Consider the following 19,486-nt stretch of genomic DNA (forward strand, 5'->3'; position numbering starts at 1 on the left):
AGGTTCGGCAGAAATTTGCCGAACATTGGTTCGGTTCGGGGTTCGGTAATGATAGACTGATAAAGCTATAGTTCATTCAGGTATACGTAGCGTACCGGTAGACAATTTGTACTTGATTGACTGCATGTGCTCGCGTGTACCTCTGTCACATCAAACCATTTTATCTCTATCTTGTTGACATGAAACTATGAAAGTTATAGCGCTCAACGAATCAACTGTTATCTCGAATTTGATTATCTGATGACAGATTTATTGGGTAACTCACAGTTCTAAAATGGCGACTCTTCCTAGTCGTCCATACCTGGACCACACTTTGGATACTTGCCAAATTAACTACGCTCGCGCTCGCACTCGTACCAGCTAGGCTAGGCTAGGCTTGTAGCGGGACTCTGAGCTCATGAATATTTATATATACAGTCCGGCCAAACGTGATTGGCAATTGCATCACATACGAGGCGACCAGCGCCAGTGCACTGAACTGTAGGCATAGTAGGGCCAGGGGCGTGTCGAAGAAAGCGTGCTTATGTAATGCGCCTTTCGCTAATTGGCTCGATGGGTGAACTAAACCACCAATCGCATGTCGCTGATTGTCGCATCGGTACATGCAGCCACGTGCTTTGTCTGCTCGCGAAACTCAGCTCACTGATTGAAGAGCAATTCCCGAGATTTCTGTGATTTCATTGGTCAGATTTCATTCGACCATGAACATACAGACCAAGTGGGATGCAAAGTTTTACGACTGTAATGGGACAGGGGGAGTAGAGTTATCATCGAATTGTTTATGGTTAATTTGAGAAGTTGATAAGAAAGGGAAAAAAAAGTAAAGATTGGGGGTCATTTTCCCCCAAGAGATGAATGTTTCCGCATGGCTTTTTCTTCATTCAACTTGTCAACGAGGGGAAGGGGATCTTGCTATATGCTATACCGTAATCATTCATGAGTGTTTGATTTTTATTTTCATCTGATTGTTAACAATAAAAAAGATAACTTCACCTCATCTCATTTCTATATTATTTGTTTTGCGTCTCTCCTTTCCATCTCTAACAGTCACTCACTTTATTTCCCACTTTCACTGGATCTCTCGTTTTCAAAACTCTTTACTTCTCTCTAAAATCATGAAAACTAGACAGTATCGAGCCGACACCTCAATAATAATGTCAATCACCTCAATCAGATCTTTATTCTCCGCCGGAACAATACACGAGTTACGATCTTAATCACATCGTATCGTAATTCGTAATATTAATGGTACTTCATCTTTCACTTTCAGTTTATTGAGCTCGTTCATTCAAAATACTTTGAAGATTTTCAAACAAGAATCTTGTTCGCCACCTAAAAACAACAATATTTTAGATAATTAGATTTAACCAATGAACACTCATACAGTTTTGGTTTTCTTTACCATGCTTCGGCGATTCGGCCACAGAGCGAGAGATGATGAAAGCCAGTAAAATGATTATAGCGCAAGCTCGCGCAACATCATTCATCGGATCTCCTTTCTTAATCAGGGCCGTAAAAACCACAATGTCAACATGAAAATGAAAACAAAACCTAGTAACCGCAAAATAAGCGCATACTTCCAACATACAATTGCAAAGAAGATTAAATAGAGAATGCGCAAATATAATGATTATAAAGGGTGTAAACTTATAAATTTATTAGCTGAAAGCCGTTTTTTTTTTTTTTGCCGAACTTCCGAACCAAGTCTTAGTGTTCGGTTCGGTTCTGTTCGGTTCGGAAGTGCCATGTTCGGCGAACTACCGTTCGGTTCGGCGGTTCGGCTACAGCACTAATTTATAATCTACCTTTTTTCCTTTTTTTTCATATTTTTTCTCTATTCTTAATTCACTTTATGAACTGCTCAAACCAAGATAATTTGAGAGCATTACAACCTATCATTTGAACTAGGAATCAGAAACAAAGTTCCTCGATATAAGGATCAGACATTAATGAACATACATGTATTGGCCTACGAACCATTGGTTTATTACAGTGACTTGACACCTTTAACAAACGAATTGCTTATTATTTTCTCTGATTTTTTTTAACAGTCAAAAGTGACTATTAATCAGTTTATACATTTAAGAATGTACAGTGTACAATGTAGAAAAAATGTATACAGTCCCACATACATGTTTTTGTGTTTCCAATTTCCTACTACAGGGAGTATGCTAGGCCTACCAGACTGGCTACAGAACCTTCTGACCTGCTGCTGCTTCCTCAAGGACTTTGACACCCAGACCATGGCCATCTCAACAGTTCTGGAGCTCATTACCTTGACCAAGTCAGTCATGTCAAGTTCAGATAGTAAGCTAGTACTACCCAATCCACCCAACTCACCTAGATCTGAGTCAGGGACTATATCGGTTGTACTCATCCCAGCTATCTCATCTAAACATTTGGAGTGCCTCAACTACAGCTCTAGCTTTTTCCAGGTACAGAGGTCTTATTTGTTGTCATTGTCCTTGGTGAGATAAAGGCTAGGAATTTGTTATTATTATTGCATAGTACTTTTACTTGCGCTAATCGTATTAGGCTCGAAGCGGTTTTCATTTAATGGATTCAAGCTTAAAACTTCAAAGTGCAAAAAAGATGGAGTTTTAATGCATTTCTGATAATTGCTCGTGATGGAGACTGTCTAACTGCTAGGGGCAAATCATTTCATTATTTTCCATCGGCATTTAAGGGCAAATTACCCTCGAGATGTTTAAGATTAGCTTTTGAAATTGTTCACTAAACTTTTAGGGAATTTCAGTTTGTCTCTGCTTGCATTTGAGCCCTACATATTTAATGCCATTGTTCCATTCCTGTGGTCCAGATCTAGTAAGGACACTGCAAGCTCTGTATTTACTATTTTGTATTTGCTATCCCATAGAGAGTTGCAGTATGTCTTTGGTCACACATGAGCCCTCAGACACAAGTCTACCATTCCCGCAGTGCAGATCTGCTTCATCAACTTCACAATGCTACACCTGATGTCTACATCTGTGAAGATATCATTGGCAACTCACTGGTCCAGAGCAAAACGGTAAGAAAGGAACTAATTTCAGGTACATGTACTTTAAACATTAGTTTGCACAGTAATATACCATTGAACCATTTTTTTTAAAAAACAATAACCCCCAATGTATCCATTTTGATTGCATTCTTTAAATAGTGCTTGAAGTGTATTTTAGTCAGACCCTTATTCCCTCAAACTTTGTGTGGCCTATGACCTATTCCATATTCATGTAATGAATAGATCTGCATTTTTTTCAGGCAACACTTGATATTGTGCTGACTTAAGGAAATAATTTTTTTAGCGTATGGGTACTATTTTGAAAGGTGACAGTCTTATATAGTTTTTTGTCTCACCTGCATAGCAGAGTGAGACTATAGGCGCCGCTTTTCCGACGGCGGCGGCGGCGGCGACGGCGACGGCGGCGTCAACACCAAATCTTAACCTGAGGTTAAGTTTTTGAAATGACAGCATAACTTAGAAAGTATATGGACCTAGTTCATGAAACTTGGCCATAAGGTTAATCAAGTATTACTGAACATCCTGCCTGAGTTTCATGTCACATGACCAAGGTCAAAGGTCATTTAGGGTCAATGAACTTAGACCATGTTGGGGGAATCAACATCAAAATCTTAACCTAAGGTTAAGTTTTTGAAATGTCATCATAACTTAGAAAATATGTGGACCTAGTTCATGAAACTTATACATAAGGTTAATCAAGTATCACTGAACATCCTGCATGAGTTTCACGTCACATGACCAAGGTCAAAGGTCATTTAGGGTCAATGAACTTTGGCCGAATTGGGGGTATCTGTTGAATTACCATCATAACTTTGAAAGTTTATGGATCTAATTCATGAAACTTGGACATAATAGTAATCAAGTATTACTGAACATCCTGTGCAAGTTTCAGGTCACATGATCAAGGTCAAAGGTCATTTAGGGTCAATGAACTTTGGCCAAATTGGGGTATTTGTTGAATTACAGCCATAAATTTGAAAGTGTGTTGGTCTAGTTCATAAAACTTGGACATAATAATAATCAAGTATCACTGAACATCCTGTGCGAGTTTCAGGTCACATGATCAAGGTCAAAGGTCATGTAAGGTCAAAGAACTTTGGCCACGTTGGGGGTATTTGTTGAATTGCCATCATATCTCTATAAGTGTATTGGTCTAGTTCATAAAATTTGGAAATAAGAGTAACCATGTATCACTGAACATCTTGTGCGAGTTATAGTAGTTTTCAAAATCTGCACTGCTGCTATATTGAATCGCGTGATGCAGGTGAGACGGCCAGAGGCATTCCACTTGTTTTTTTTAACTTTCACTCTTAGTTTGGCCTTTTCTTGTGCATCTGTGTAAAAGCCTCAGGAAATACATTACAAAGCATTTACTAGCCTCATTTGAAAACATTGAATACTTATATTTTCCCCCATACGGGCAATTTTATTTACAATAAACTTGCACATTTACAGAAATAAAAATAATTACATGAATTATATAAACAATTGCTTCAACATAACTGGTACTCCATTTCACAATAATTTTGTTCTCTTCCCATTCAAAACATTGAATACTTGGCATAGTAACAGAGTAATAAAAGTGTGTATTGTGTAGCACTCATCATGCATGTTTTTTGGATAACATTCATGTCATACAAAAAATTGATTGTGATTGATGGTACGTTCCGAATGACCAACTATATCACTTGATTTCTTACAGACTGGATCGTTGGAAGCTCATACTAAATTTGCTTTACTGTGGCACTTGATACGAAGTCAGATAAGATCAAGCAGCCCTGCTTCAAAGATCAGGACATTTGATAGGTAGGACACAACCCATTTCCCTTCTTGCTGGTACACTGTATGCATGTCTGATTAATGTACATGTATATTGGCTGAACTGGTATGTGTTAACCGGTGTGTTGGATCAGTAGAGCATCCGGCTCACAACTGTGAGGTCGGCAGTTCAAATCCCATAGGTGTCAAACCAAAAGACGTTAAAAGATGGGCTAGAGCTGGATCTCAAGCTGCATGGCAGCTGTTTGGCCCACAATCAATTGGGCAACAAAAAAAATAAGTTATTTGATAATTGTTTTATTTGCAGTTATTTTTTTTTGCAAGTTACCATAAATTCCATAATATAAAACATCTGTATGACTTTTCAAGATGATTTTGAATATTAAAAACAATACACCTGCATATTATGCAACTACAATCATGACGATATGAGATGAACATAATCTGATATTGGTACATGGTAGTTGGTACATGAACACTGTTCAATATAATATTTCATAGTTGCCCTACATTATAGGGGAGATGTTGCAGTGCAAAGAATATCCTGGAAATATAATTGTCATCCATAAATGCATGCATGTTAGACATATGCACAGTGCTATCATCTTTGTAGACTTCCTTGCCTAGCAATTTGATAGTATTCTTTGTAATATTTTTATTCTGTTCTCACAGATCCTTATTAGTGGTCCTGGACAGCATGGAACACCCTAGCAGTATGATACGTTCTACCACACAGAGCTGGCTTTTGGATGCCATCAACCGTGGTGACATAGCAAGGCTCCTTGAACCCATTCTTTTAGTCCTGCTACACCCTGCAACAGCCAGGGCATCTGTCCAGTTCCTTGGAGCGGATGCCATGCGAAGGAAGCAGATGGAGGAGGAACTCCGTGAGCGAGAGCAGCACCTAGACAGCATCGAGAATCGTATCTACAGTATTGGCTCTGTCGACGGGGAGATCAAGTTCTACGTCCTGAAAGACGGAGAGCAGAAGTTTGTCATGAACGCTGGAAAGCAGGATCCCGTCTTTGCCTGCACAAGCGTCGATGACAAGATGAACTTTGTGACGCGGAGTAACCTTGGTTTACGATTCAGCCAGCCACCAGATTTCCATCACAAGCCCCTCAGTGTGACCATTAATCCGATGAGTATGAGTGCGCATGCGTCCTTCAGTGATTCTGATAGTGATGCCAGTGCACCAACCTCAAAGGCTGCAGATAGGTCATCAGACAGGAGGACATCTGGTGGGACAAGTGTTGGGGATAAATCCAAGCTAAGCATCAGTACTAAAGGGAAGGTGGCTGTAGATAAGAAGGCAGACTCGGGTTCAGACACTGCGACTCCGGTTAGAGGTAGTGGAGAGGGAAGCACTGATGACCTATCAGTCTGTGTAGGCTATGATGAACCTTCTTATGTGTATAATGAAGAGGTAGATGAATCCATAGAGGATGCTGTCAGAAGTATTCTCTATGCCTTGGTGGATAAGGTTGTTTCAAACATTGAGGAGAAGGAAATTGATGAATCAGATTCTGCTTCCGTTAGACGAGCACCCCCTGTATCCTCACCACCTGCAAGTACCCATCATAGTTCTAAAGGCTATGTGAGAGCCAAAGGAGGTCCTGTTGCACCTTCCTCCCCTGTGAAAGGATCGGAAGAGTTCATGTTGGACGATCTAGATGGGGTCATGTCAGGCATGGAAACTGAACCAACAAGTGACTCAGAAATCACTTGGAGATATCCTCAGGAATACTGTCAAGCATTTGATGAGAAACGCATCCGCCTTTTGCCAGAGTCGAAACTGACTTCCTTGCATCCGCTCCAGCAGCATATCCTGCTCTACGTTCAAGTGTATGATGAAGAGCAAATCTTGCATGTTCTTGCGAGGTTAAAATCAATCCTTCATGCATGCCCTCGGCAGTTTGTCTGTGCAATGTCATCCACGAATATCAGCAGTACAAACACTCCCCAGCTGATCAAGCTCCAACAGCTACTTGCCCGTCATAAGCGTTGCATCACAGGATGGGATTTCTACACCCAGCTGGAGCAAGAAGCACTTCTTAGTTTCAGGAGCACCACCTATCTTGAGGTTCTTATCCTCACCTGTGTGTATTTCATGCGGAGCTATTACCCACAGGATGGCCGTGCCACAGAGAGAGATGCTCTTGGGAACCGGGATGTCCAGACAGCAGGCATGGAAGTCCTTCAGCATGTTTTGTTTGAACTAGTAGATGTTGTTAAGAATGGCGGTAGAGGACTAGCAACCTTTATCAGTGATCTCCTTGTCAGGTGCAAAGTCCAGAAGGCTGTTGTGTACTGTTTGCTGGCATCCGTGTATGGTGCAAGGAAGTCCAAGTCTACACTTCCGGACAAGGAAAAGACGATCATACAGGATTCCTGTCCAGAACTCCTCACAGAGGGTGCCCAAACTTTCCAGATTCAACTTTTGAAACTGGTCCTTACCATCATTATTCTGGAAGATCACCTCTTTGTTCTCAGGGATTCTTCTGTAGAAACAACAGCAGGAATGGACGATGGGGAATGGGAGTACCGCCATCTCAAGTTCCAGTCCCAGAACTCTGCAATGGGCTTCCTCAAGTCAGAGCGATTGTCCTGTCAGGGTCTTCTCTTGACGGCGGTTCAAACAGCCCTCAAGCAGCACCATAATGCCAACATGCACCGGCACTGGATAGCCCTCATAACAGACTCGTTACCTTACTTGGAAAGAGGTCTACCTAAGCTAGGAATCCCCCTAACAAGTCAACTATGTCGTAATCTGGAATCCCTTGCTGGTGTATACAAAATGCAAGAGAACAGTAAAAGGTAAAACATAGTATGTAATCATTGATCCTATCGGCATGCAGTTGACGTACATGTAACCTTGATACAATCTAGGAATCTTCATAAAAATTTAGATAATTTGTATTACAATTTCTGTGGAGACTTCATTGTCAAGCTCCTTTTAATTGCCTGAACATATGTGTACATGTAGTTGAGCTTCATTCTAGGCCATCAATAATTTAAACAGTTTTAGTAGATGTTAAACACAATTTTGAAATGATTAAAAGTACTTGTACTTTCATAGTTGTCATCATGTAGCTTGTTGAATTCCACTTTGAAGTTAACTTTATCTATTGATTCCCCGAACGCTTGTTACGCTAAACTATACACACAAATTTGATTGAGAACTTAATTCTTTATGTACATAAGTTAGTATCCTGTATGCAATTGATCAATGAAGGAAAAATTATTGAATATTTCTCCATCATTTTAGCAGTGACAAGGAAGACCTTCCCCCTGATCATGTGATTACCATGCTTGAAGGTCTAACCAACATCTGCCACTTCTGCTTGCTGGAGTCGTCGTCGAGCCTGTCGTCGATGACGTCCAGACACAGCGCATCCAGTCCTGTCAATGACAGCGAATCCACTCCAACAACTCAGATCTTCAGCAGTTTGATTGGTGCTCTGACAAGAGATAAATCAAAGGTCAGTTATCATCTGACTTTGCCTATTTACTTTTGTATATTCCTGTGACATCTTGTACCTCTGTCTATTTGTAACTTACCTAATATAAGTTGGATTATCGGCACTCACCAAGATGCCCAGTGCTTATTTTGTTAACCCTAACCCTAAGGTTTTTTGCAATACTTTGCCTTTTTACCTCTTCAGGGTGCCACCACACCGACCAGTGGCCCGATGAGCAGCCCGAAGACAGAGGCCAGGAAAGGACTGCTCGGTATGCTACCAAGGATCATGGCCAGTATATCCCGTCTATGGAGTGCAGTGCAGAGTGCTGAACTCGGTCGAGATGATCAGGAGAAGAATCAAGAGACTCCTTCCTATAGTATGGGAACACCAAAGGCAAGATATTAACTACAACAGGACAATAGCAAGCGCAGCCACATCACCCCCTATATTGAAAACTCTTCACTGGTTGCCCCTGAAGGAATGCATAGTCTTTAAAATCCTTCTTTTAATTTTTCATATAGTCAATTGAACTTCCCCCAGTTACAATAGGTCTTTGATGCATAATTACCAACCCTCAAGAAATTTACGATCCTCATCATCTAATCTCCTACAAATTCCAGTTGCTAAGAAATCATGCGGGAAGCGGGCCTCTGCTCATGCAGGGCCTAGCCTGTGGAATTCTCTCCCACACATTTCGAAAACCCAGACTTCAGTGACCACCTTCAAGGGCAACCTGAAAACATACCTGTATAAGAGTGTTTTTTGATAGACATTGACTTATTGTTCAGACATGTATTATATGTAAATAGTTTTTGTTCTGCTCTGAAGCACCTTGAGTATCTAATCAAGATGGAAAGTGGGCTTTATAAATATCATGTATTATTAATTTCATAAAATATTTATGTTCAATGGCGAAAACAAATTTCGGGGGCTACATGTTCTTTTCTCAACCTTCTGGCTAATTCTGCAACATCAGAGAAGTTTTAATATTGCAGCAATCGCACAATAATTACTTACATATTTGTTTGGCACATATTTCTTATTTGTACATGCATTGTATAGACACTTTGGTGGAAATTTTTTTGGATCCTGTATGAACCCGTTTTGAAATATTAACCACAACTGGCATTTGTCTTTAATCTAAGCTGTCAAATGACCCATCTCTTTGCGAAGTCAATCAAGAAACTTCTACAATGATAAGATGCAAAACATGCAAGAACTGTTTCTGACTGGGTTTCTTTCTCTTTTTTTTACAGGCTGTTAGACAGCAAATCATGGAACTATTGAGTCCCATAGCCTTGCATCACTCTACCAATCTTCTAGCAGCTGTAGGAGTCGTTTGGAGCGATAGCAGACGCAGGCATAAACCACCAAAGGGAAAGGTGATTAAGACGTTTTCAAATGGAGTGTTGCAACAAAATTGCGATAAATAGAAAATCTATTTGGGATCCACCATTAATCCTATGTCTTGCTAGTACATGTATTTGCAAATTTGCAATTGATTGCTGGGGAGCGTTATATCAGTATTTTTGTCCGACAAGTTGTCAGATCTGATATCTTTCCTAGTCCTTTCATGAAAGGCCCCCCTGATCTGCTTCTTGTAAGAAGGAATTTAAACTGATTTGCTAACAGCCAAAGTTGATTTTTCAATTGTAAAATTGCAGCAAGAAATTTTCAATTGATTGCAAAACATGTACTTGCAACACCCCTACGATGATGCCTCTATTTCTGGAAATACTGTTAATTAACTGAAATGTAATACAAATGATCGAAGTTCACCAGCTTATAATTACTGATAAATACAAATTTATAATCAATAATAAAGTAGCAGTACAATCCATCCTGCTCCACAGATGTTTTACTGTAAAATGATAACTACAATTACTTGGATATTTCATTGGGCATAGCCAAAATAAAATTCTTAAAAACAGAGAGAAGATAATTGACAATCTCTGAAGATGTAGACGATGAATTGTTTCTATATCATTTTCCACTTCTCTTCCCAGGTCTTGGCCCAGCCTTCTAATGAACAGCTAGTCCTGGTACAGTTAGTGAGTGCTATCAAAGCCCTACCAACCGACACCCTGGTTCAGACCATCAAACAGGTTCTCAAGGCACCACCCTTTACAATCAGAGACAAGGTGAGGCGGATAGTTAAGATACCTACCAAGCATCCTTATTTAATTGGAATATCCTTTTTCCATTTTAACCTGTGTATTCCTATATCTGTGGAACTCTGTAGTATTTTGGAAGCGTTGTGTAGCGGTTCTGACTCTCGCCTTGTGTTCAAATCCCACCACGGCCTAGCATCCTTTGGCAAGGCGTCAAAGCCTGCATGTATGTAGTATGCCTAGCAATTGAGTCTTGGAACTAGGAATGCTCCACAGAGTGGAGAAAGTGCATACAGTGTTTGCAGGCATACCAGGATCCAATAATAATGATTATAATATAAAGCACTTAGAAACACAGAGTATTAAACGCTATATAAATGCAACTATTATTTATATTTTGGTGTTCTTTACATCATTGTAGAACCAACCTGGCCTAGAGGTTAGCATGCTACAGTTCCTGTATGCCTATGTTCAGAAGATGGCTGTTGCTCCTCTCAGGGACTCCTGGCCTTCTATCCTAGGACTACTCAAGGATGCTCTACAACTCAACCTCTCTGCTCCTGCACAGTTCTTACTCCTTGGGTAGGTGTCATACCAGGGGGCCTTTTCATAAAACCCGTTATGATTTCATAACAGTTAAAAGCTACTAGAATTCTTCAATCTGATTGGATGAAAGTAAATTTGTTATAGAAATTGTGTATTTGTTATTACAAATTTGAAATAAGAGTTAAAAGCTACTGGAATCCTTCAACCCGATTGGCTGATATTAAATTTACAGACATTGTACATTTATTACAAATGGTGACATGACATTTGCTCTGGGCTTAATATCAATAATTTGATTGCTTGATTTAAAAAAAACAATGTCCTGGTCAAATTCATGGGTTGACATGCCCCACTGAACTGAATAGAAATGAAGGCCTACTGTACATTGGCATATGCTGGCCAACCCCAAAATCAATATCGAATTGATATCGAATGGCTCAGAATGGGATACTAGATATTCCAAAAAAGGCCCCGTCTTACAAAGAGTTAAGAGTGATCCGATCAATCGTAACTATGGACGGCCAGCAACGTCATCATCTATTATGCATGTTTGTTCAAAATATTTTCTAGCTATGATGAATATTCATGCATTCATTCTTTTCTCGAAAATTCACTGCACTTCTCTTTGCATACAGAGGACATTGTGCAAGTTTTTCGTCGAAAAAATTATGACACTGATGGATTTCCATAGAGTTACGATTGATCGGATCAATCGTAACTCTTTGGAAGACAGGGCCCTGGTATTCCGTGAAATAGAGCCATCCAGTATAATTGTTTTTATATATCCTCTCCCTCAAACATATGTCACTCACCACAATCAGTTAATATGACTTTACTTCATAAGATAAATTTTATCCGAGAAATGCGGCTTTCATCGTCATGACATCATTAGTATCACTGCACTCTATGCTTTGCATTGCAGTGTATTGGTTATTGTGCTCGTGATATATTTCGCTCATGCGCATTTGACTCTTCAATATGGTATCATATTGAAACGCAAGATCTACATGTATACAGAGTACCCAATTGGATATTCATCAGATTTCGGTGCTTTGTGCAATATGCTCTCGTACTGCACAGGCAAAGGTGATACAACATTTGCTCCTACTATAATTGCTCCAGGCTTTATTTCGTTTAAGAAATACATGTAGGGTTGCAGTAGGATTTTATGTTGGGTTTTATAGTGTTAGGTTTAGTGTTAGGTTTAGGGTAAGGTGTAGTGTTGAATCCAGTGTTGAAGTTAGTCATTCGATTAGGATGTGGAGTTTATAGCGGAGTAATTGTTGCTTGAGCAAATGTCATGGAACCCAGGCAAATGATGCGGACGAAAATATGAATTTTTGATGCATCATCAAACACTCTATATAGATAATAACATGTGATGTTAAACAGAATATTCTTGTTCCTTCATATTTAGAATTCTGAATGAAATCGTCCACAAGCTTCTGCCGTTTGAAGAGCGCAAGGATCAGAGAGACCTTCAGGAGATCAGCCAACGCCTGATGGAAGCAGCCAACACCATAGCAGGGTCATCACTGGAACAGACTACGTGGCTCAGGAGGAATGTCTCCGTCAAGATCAATGCTTCACATATCTCAGAATCCGATGCTGATGGTAGATCAACTATCCTTTATTAGGGAATTTTCAATTTGCAGATTGGTGTTTTCGGTAAAGCTGTTCGGAAGTTTTTAGTAAAACTTTACGAACGACTGGTGATCCTATCTTGTGTTAATTTGTGTGCATCAACATTTTATTGGTGGTGATTAAGAACCTAAGAAATGATCACCAGTTGTTCGGGAAGTCGATCGTAACTTACAAACGGCTTTATGAAACACCCACCAGGTTCACTAGTGGACTGGTACATAGGTACGTCATTGTTGAATAAAGAAAGATTCCTGCTTCGGTTATCGTTGAATACAAATGCGAGAGACAATTATGAAAACAAAACACCATGGAGACATAGTTGATAAAACAGTGGTCTTGTATTGCAAAAAAAAAGAAAGAAAGTTGAATGTACAGGTGTCTTTTGGTATGGCATTAATCCTCCTCAACCAGTCGTATATTTTTCAGTTGTGCACAAAGTTGTGCGTAACAAACTGCTTTGTGAAACACCCACCTGGCTCCCTAAAACTATAAACTTATCCATCACTTTGCCCCTGTTTCTCATTTTCAGCCTCAGATTCAGCAGTTGGTCCAGAATCACCTACAGAGGGCGCTGTCAATAATGGCAACAGTCCGTTGACCACACCCCCAATCACAACCCCACCCGCACAACAGTCCTATTCACAGTACAGCGTTCAAGCTCTCTCTCTGCTTGCTGAGGTAAAGATCTTGAATTTGTTTTTAATATCAAGTAGATGGTAGTAAAATTAAATCAAGTAAATTTCAGAAGCCAGTTTCTTGTATTCTCCCTAAGTCCTCAAACCATGTTCCATAACCATGATGGTTTATTACCACTATATTGTATTATTTGACAGACAGAGTTCACATTTTTGTACAGACATCTTCATCTTGATTCAGTGGTAAATAGATAGCAAGATACATGTACAAAGGAGGCACGTATACACTCCAAAAAAAGTGTTCACAGAATTACGTCGCCCGTGTGGAATTGCTCACTATCAGATTTCACTAGTCTCTGAGTAGATATATTTCACATCAAGGAGGCATTTCATGAACAGTTTTGTCTGTGATTTTCACCAATAGGGCCCTGTTTCATGATGAAAAATGTTGAATTTCTATAACAAGTTCATTATCAGCCAATCAAATCATAATACGATTCAGTAGCTTTAAACTGTTGTTGCAAAATTTTTATTTAAACAAATTTTATGAAGTGGGCCCAAAATGTTATAAGCTACTGAAATCCTTGCATCTGCATTGGCTAAGAGCAAATGCTGTAAGTGAAAAATCAACCACAGTAAGACATGAAATAACTGGGTCCCATAACTCAATGGTTAGCGATTAATATTACACTTGATTTTTACGATAAATTGTACATTGTAGTCAATGCAATCAATCGCAAGAAGTCCTATGATGATTGCTTTGTGTTACAGGCCCTAGGAGATTAGTTTATCAGAAAGGTGTAGCAGACTATTTGTGAGTTCAATATTGCGGGGGCGTCGTGGTCTAGTGGTTAAGACTACCGTCTTTCAATCTGTGGGTTCGATTCCCAGCCCTGGCGTGTCTTCCTTCAGCAAGAAAATCACCCACATTGTGCGGCACTCAACCCAGGTGAGGTAAATGGGTACCAGCAGGAAGTAATTCCTCAAAAAGCTGTGAGCACCGGATCCGGTAGACTAGCTTAGCAAGTGTAATATTTGAGCACCTAACAAGGTGGATATGTGCGCTATATAAATCCTATATTATTTTATTAATATTAATCCCACATATTTATTTCTTGTAACAGTTGATGGCTCCATTACTAGACATGGTGTACGGCAGCGATGAGAAAGACAAGGTCGTCCCTCTCCTGACATCAATCATGCACAATGTTACACCATACCTCAAGAACCATAGGTACGTCTGTCCATCATTCACAAGCTTCATATCTAGTTTTGTTTTTTACTCCTCCCCACCGTAGATATTGGCCCGTATTCTCGAAAGACGTTTCAATTGTGCCATGATACTAAATCGTGGACTACTAGTATACAGACTTTTGTACATAATTACGCTTTATATTTCATCGTGTTCACTAAGAAAAATCCAATTAATTGCATGCTATTGGCAAATGTTGCTAAAAGGAAACATGATTATACAAGAAATGTACATAATCCATGGTTTGGTACAATTGATACCTCATTATGTCTTTGGGCATGTCTCCCAGAATTATTGATCAGGGAATGTTTCACCAACGTTGTAATCTGGCAGGTTGCCAGATCTGACAACTTTCCTGGGCTGTTATTTACCGAGAAGTACAGTTGTCTGACCGTTACTATGGTAATTGTTGGGTAATGATAAGTTAATTTTGCAAAAAACTAATGAAAATCTCTCTAGTATTTCAAATTTATTTTATCACTTTATTGCTTAGGATCTGCTTTTCAAACTAGACAATATATTGTAGTGCTGTTGACATTTTCTCAGATGTCAAATGATCAAGTTTCACTCTACTCTACACTTTGCCACTCTCTCATTTTATTTTTACAGTGCCCTAAACATGCCTAGTTTCCGTGCCTGCACTTCTCTGGTATCAAGTCTTAGTGATTACCAGTACACCAGGAAAGCTTGGAAGAAAGATGCCTTTGATCTCCTTGTAGATGCTTCATTCTTCCAGATGGATACATCTTGCATAGGAGGGTGAGACTTAGTTTTAATCATATTTATTTGGCAAAATTGTAGATTGAAGGAACAATACAATAGATACAAGTCATTTACACAAACAGAGTGATGATATTCATGAACACTGCAAGTTGCCAGGGATAAGGCAGCTAAACTTGATTACTAGTACATTAAAGGATTCCCTCCTCTTGTATCAAGTCTTATATTCTGAAGTCAGGTTTAAAGTTGTGGTTTAAGTATGGATAGCCATTTGTTACATAAATCACTAACAGTAGAGATATCATATCTCAGCTCATTTGGCTCTCAAATCATTCATAATTGTCTAGGAAGTATAAATAGATGATCGTCTTCACCATCGATGAATCGGGAAAGAGCACAGTAAATATAAGAAACTTGCAACTTAATGAAAATTTTGACACTTTTGGCTTCCCATAATTTTAGCACAGAGTTAGACCATGGTCTAAATTAAACCTGACTTCAGAATACGGGCCTTAGTGATTACCAGTATTCCAGGAAAGCTTAAGAGAATGATGTCTTTGATCTCCTTTTTTTATACAGATGCTTCATTCTTTCAGTTCGATTTGTCTTGTATCTAGGAAAACCAGGCTTTTGTTCGAATTCATTCAACAGCTTTGATTAATCTCTCCCTTCAGTCTTATCTTGAAAAACATTAACATTATATTAATTGTGATTGTTACTGTTGATAAGAGTACAAATGGTTTTCTTGTATCTTTACTTATTTTCCAGGTGGAGATGCATAATTGACAATCTCATGACACACGACAGAACGACGTTCAAAGATCTTATGAGTGAGTATAGCAATTTGGCATGCATGTATCTCAAAATCATACATTTTAAGGATTGCTTCCAGAATATGGCTGTCCTACACATGTAATATGTTTGTAAAGGGGCAATTCCATAAAATATGTACGTCCGACCCCCTATACGTGGGACCTTCATGAAATTGTCTATCTTTGATTTCTTGTTTTTTTGACAGTCTGTAATGGACCATGACTTGGTCAGTTTATGAAGTGAAGTAACACTTGAGAAAAATGGGGGTCGGACGTACAAAAAAGGTTGATTATTTTATGAAATTGCCCCAAGGCACCTTTTGATTATTAATGTATACATGTAGCTATCAAATCTTACACACGTTACAATTCTTACCTCCATGCAGCTCGAGTAGCAGCCTTGCAGAACACCTCCCTGAGTATCTTTGCCAGCAAGGAGCAGGAGATGGAACAGAGAGCTCAGCTTCTAAAGAGACTAAGCTTTGTAGTGTTCTGCAGTGAGAGAGACCAGTATGTACGATCGCTACCTGATATACAAGAAAGACTGGCTGAGAGTCTAAGACTGAGCCAGAGCCCTGTTGTTCATGAACAGGTTAGTTTTCTTGGTGTCATCTTTCAATATTTTATTTTCAATTTGAAGAAAATCTGATGGAATGTCTGATATTGCTGATTCTACTTTTTTCTCTTTCCTTTGTAATTTTGGCCCTTCATATTAATGTGATATGATATAAGAATTGATTAATATTATTATGATGATGATGATGAGTGATGATGATGATGATGATGATGGTGATGGTGATGGTGATGGTGATGATGATGATGATGGTGATGATGATGATGATGATGATTCAGCCTCATTCATTATTTTAGAAACGATTCAAACTTAAAATACTGACACGTTTTTAAAAATCTATTTCGATAAGATTGTCATTCACTTTATATTTTCCTCTTCATTTCAATCAAATTTAGCCCGTGTTTGATATTCATTTATTTCTTCTCAATATAATGACATTCTTATGAAATCCCACCTGAAACATTGAATTATATATCTCAATGAGAGATATTTATGCAATTATTTTTTATTGTCGTCAAACACAGGTGTTCATGTTCTTCCGAGTTCTCCTCCTTCGAGTTTCACCTCATCATCTGACGGGTCTATGGCCTACCATGATCACTGAAATGGTAAATACTCTCTTTGATTGAAGATACATTTGAGTATTAGGTATAACAGGCCTGATTCATTTCCCATAGACTCGTGTGTTAAAGTGGCACTTTAAAAAAAATTCATAAAAAATAAGGAGAAAATTTGAGGGTTGAATGTTTACTACCATTGGACAGGATATACATGTATGTCTGACATTCCATATCTGACCAGAAAAGGGTACCTCGACCAGCTCATTTTAAAAATAAATTGCCATTTAGGAAGACTACACCTGACAGGATCAAATTCATCACTTGAGAGAGTAAAATGGCCCTAATTCTTCTGCCAGTAAAAAATAGTTCCAAAGTGGTGATATATCTTTACAATTTGGAAAAAGGAAGTTCAGTAGGTACCCTCCCTGGAATCAGTGTTAGCTTGTCAATCATATTCATTTAACCATTAGCGTTGAATTTGAGTAGTGGATGGAACTTAGCAGGGTGACTGAAAGGTTGATTATAAAGATTATCACTTATGTATCACTGTGTGGGGCTAACCTTCGTACCTGATATAACGTGTGATTTCAAGGGCATTTGACAAGCGATGATTTACAGCAGATTTCAATTAATCAGCAGCTTGAGCTAAAGATGAGGTAGTGGTGTTATCAACTTGTGCCATGGGAATATACTGTATTGTATGTCAAGATAGATGTTGTTCTGTAAATTCTTATACTCTCCTGATAAGATTACATGTTTTGATTCTCTAGGTGCAAGTATTCCTTCACATGGAGGAGCAGTTGGCTAAGAATGCCCAGGACGGTTCTAAACGGTCAGCTTTGGTCAGTTTCTTCCAGCTTGGTTCTAACGGTGGCAACCCATTGAAGACATTCCTTAATCTCTACCTCGCCGCTTCAAAGTTCCTTGATCTTGCGCTGTGCTTGCCTTCCGAATCCCTTCCTCAGTTCCAAGTGTAAGTCTTGCTCATGAAGGATATTATTTGGGCAATGCAGGAAATTTATGACCAATTGAATTGCAAATTCATTAGGAGTACCGGGGCCCGTTTCATAAAGCTGTTCTTAAGTTAAGAGCGACTTTAAGAACGACTGGTGATCCTTTCTTACGCGCTAGATAATCGCCAATGAACATACCATTTACCACAAGAAAGGATCACCATTCGTTCTTAAAGTCGCTCTTAACTTACGAACAACTTTATGTAACACCTACCCGATCCATTCATATGCCATGCCATTATGTGCAAACTTGTATGTGATTGCTGATCTGCTTTATACATCAAGGAAAGTAAACTAATTTGCTACAGTTAAAATTGATCTATCAATTGTAAAATTGCAACAGAATGTTGCAACGGGCTGCAATTGATATCTTGCAACACCCCCTGTGTCCAAAGAAAACAAAATATTGCTGTTTTTTTAAGAAGTTTATTTATTCAATGGTAACATAATATTCTTAAATCTTGCATTATTGTATGGATACAGCACATTATTTTTTTTTCTGGTACAAAGGCTTTTCATATTTGCAATATTATGGTGATTGTTATAATGGTTGACATCATTTAAGTACACATACTCTTTATACATGTATGTGTGCCAAGTTTTAATCCTAATGCTTATGAAGATAGGAGAATACTCCAGACTTTTTTAATTGACAGAACAAGTTGTATAATTTTTCCATGTTAAATTGGTGAAATCCACTTGTGCACTTTCTCTTGATTGAGTTTAGAAATTTGTGAAAAAATTTGTCTTTTTTTTCATTGTACTCCCCTTCATGGTTCTGTTACATAAAAATTACCAAAAATTGATTGTTGTCTGCTATCAATATTAACCATGGTAATATTTTTAAACAGCCAATCAACATTAAGATTTTGGTGGGAGTTCCATCCACCATGATAATTTCAAGTTTCATGAAATATTGAATTGATTGATTGAATTTATTCTCATATTTTACTGAGTAAATAATGCAATATCAACACAATACAAAACAATACTTTTGATTATAATAATACAGAATAGTGTTGCAAAATAATCCAGTATAGCAAATAATGGCATTAGATGATAACAATGTGCTGAACTCGACCCAGGTGAGGTGAATGGGCACCCGGTAGGAAAAAATTCCTTGAATGTTAGAGTGCCCGATCAAGGTAGCCGTGCTCAAGCCAGGTAATAACATTATCATGTTAAGCAGGGCCCACTGGGAGAATAGTTTTCAGAACTGAAATGGCTACCCTGGGTAAAATACGACATTATTATTATTATCATTATTAATAAAACATACCTGCCAACCATTCCGATTTTGGCGGAATTATACCGATTTTTTAGCCTCCATTCCGAATTCCGAATTTTTAAACCAAAA

At 38.7% G+C, this 19,486-nt stretch overlaps 1 protein-coding gene across 1 annotated transcript in view; it reads left to right on the forward strand.

Moving 5' to 3' along the window:
* LOC129259533 (protein dopey-1-like) overlaps window positions 1-19,486 on the forward strand; it is a 44,333-nt gene that overhangs the window by 18,367 nt on the left and 6,480 nt on the right. The window contains exons 9-25 of the mRNA XM_064098400.1: window positions 2,164-2,435; window positions 2,876-3,028; window positions 4,722-4,825; window positions 5,471-7,615; window positions 8,067-8,280; window positions 8,464-8,655; window positions 9,519-9,644; window positions 10,269-10,403; window positions 10,795-10,955; window positions 12,337-12,533; window positions 13,093-13,241; window positions 14,323-14,432; window positions 15,060-15,209; window positions 15,939-16,000; window positions 16,369-16,574; window positions 17,081-17,164; window positions 17,887-18,089. Coding sequence (XP_063954470.1) covers window positions 2,164-2,435; window positions 2,876-3,028; window positions 4,722-4,825; window positions 5,471-7,615; window positions 8,067-8,280; window positions 8,464-8,655; window positions 9,519-9,644; window positions 10,269-10,403; window positions 10,795-10,955; window positions 12,337-12,533; window positions 13,093-13,241; window positions 14,323-14,432; window positions 15,060-15,209; window positions 15,939-16,000; window positions 16,369-16,574; window positions 17,081-17,164; window positions 17,887-18,089 — 4,663 coding nt within the window. The remainder of the gene's footprint in view (window positions 1-2,163; window positions 2,436-2,875; window positions 3,029-4,721; window positions 4,826-5,470; window positions 7,616-8,066; window positions 8,281-8,463; window positions 8,656-9,518; window positions 9,645-10,268; window positions 10,404-10,794; window positions 10,956-12,336; window positions 12,534-13,092; window positions 13,242-14,322; window positions 14,433-15,059; window positions 15,210-15,938; window positions 16,001-16,368; window positions 16,575-17,080; window positions 17,165-17,886; window positions 18,090-19,486) is intronic.

The sequence above is a fragment of the Lytechinus pictus genome, chromosome 4 (genome assembly GCF_037042905.1).
Source record: "Lytechinus pictus isolate F3 Inbred chromosome 4, Lp3.0, whole genome shotgun sequence".
NCBI classification, from domain to species: Eukaryota; Metazoa; Echinodermata; class Echinoidea; order Temnopleuroida; family Toxopneustidae; genus Lytechinus; species Lytechinus pictus.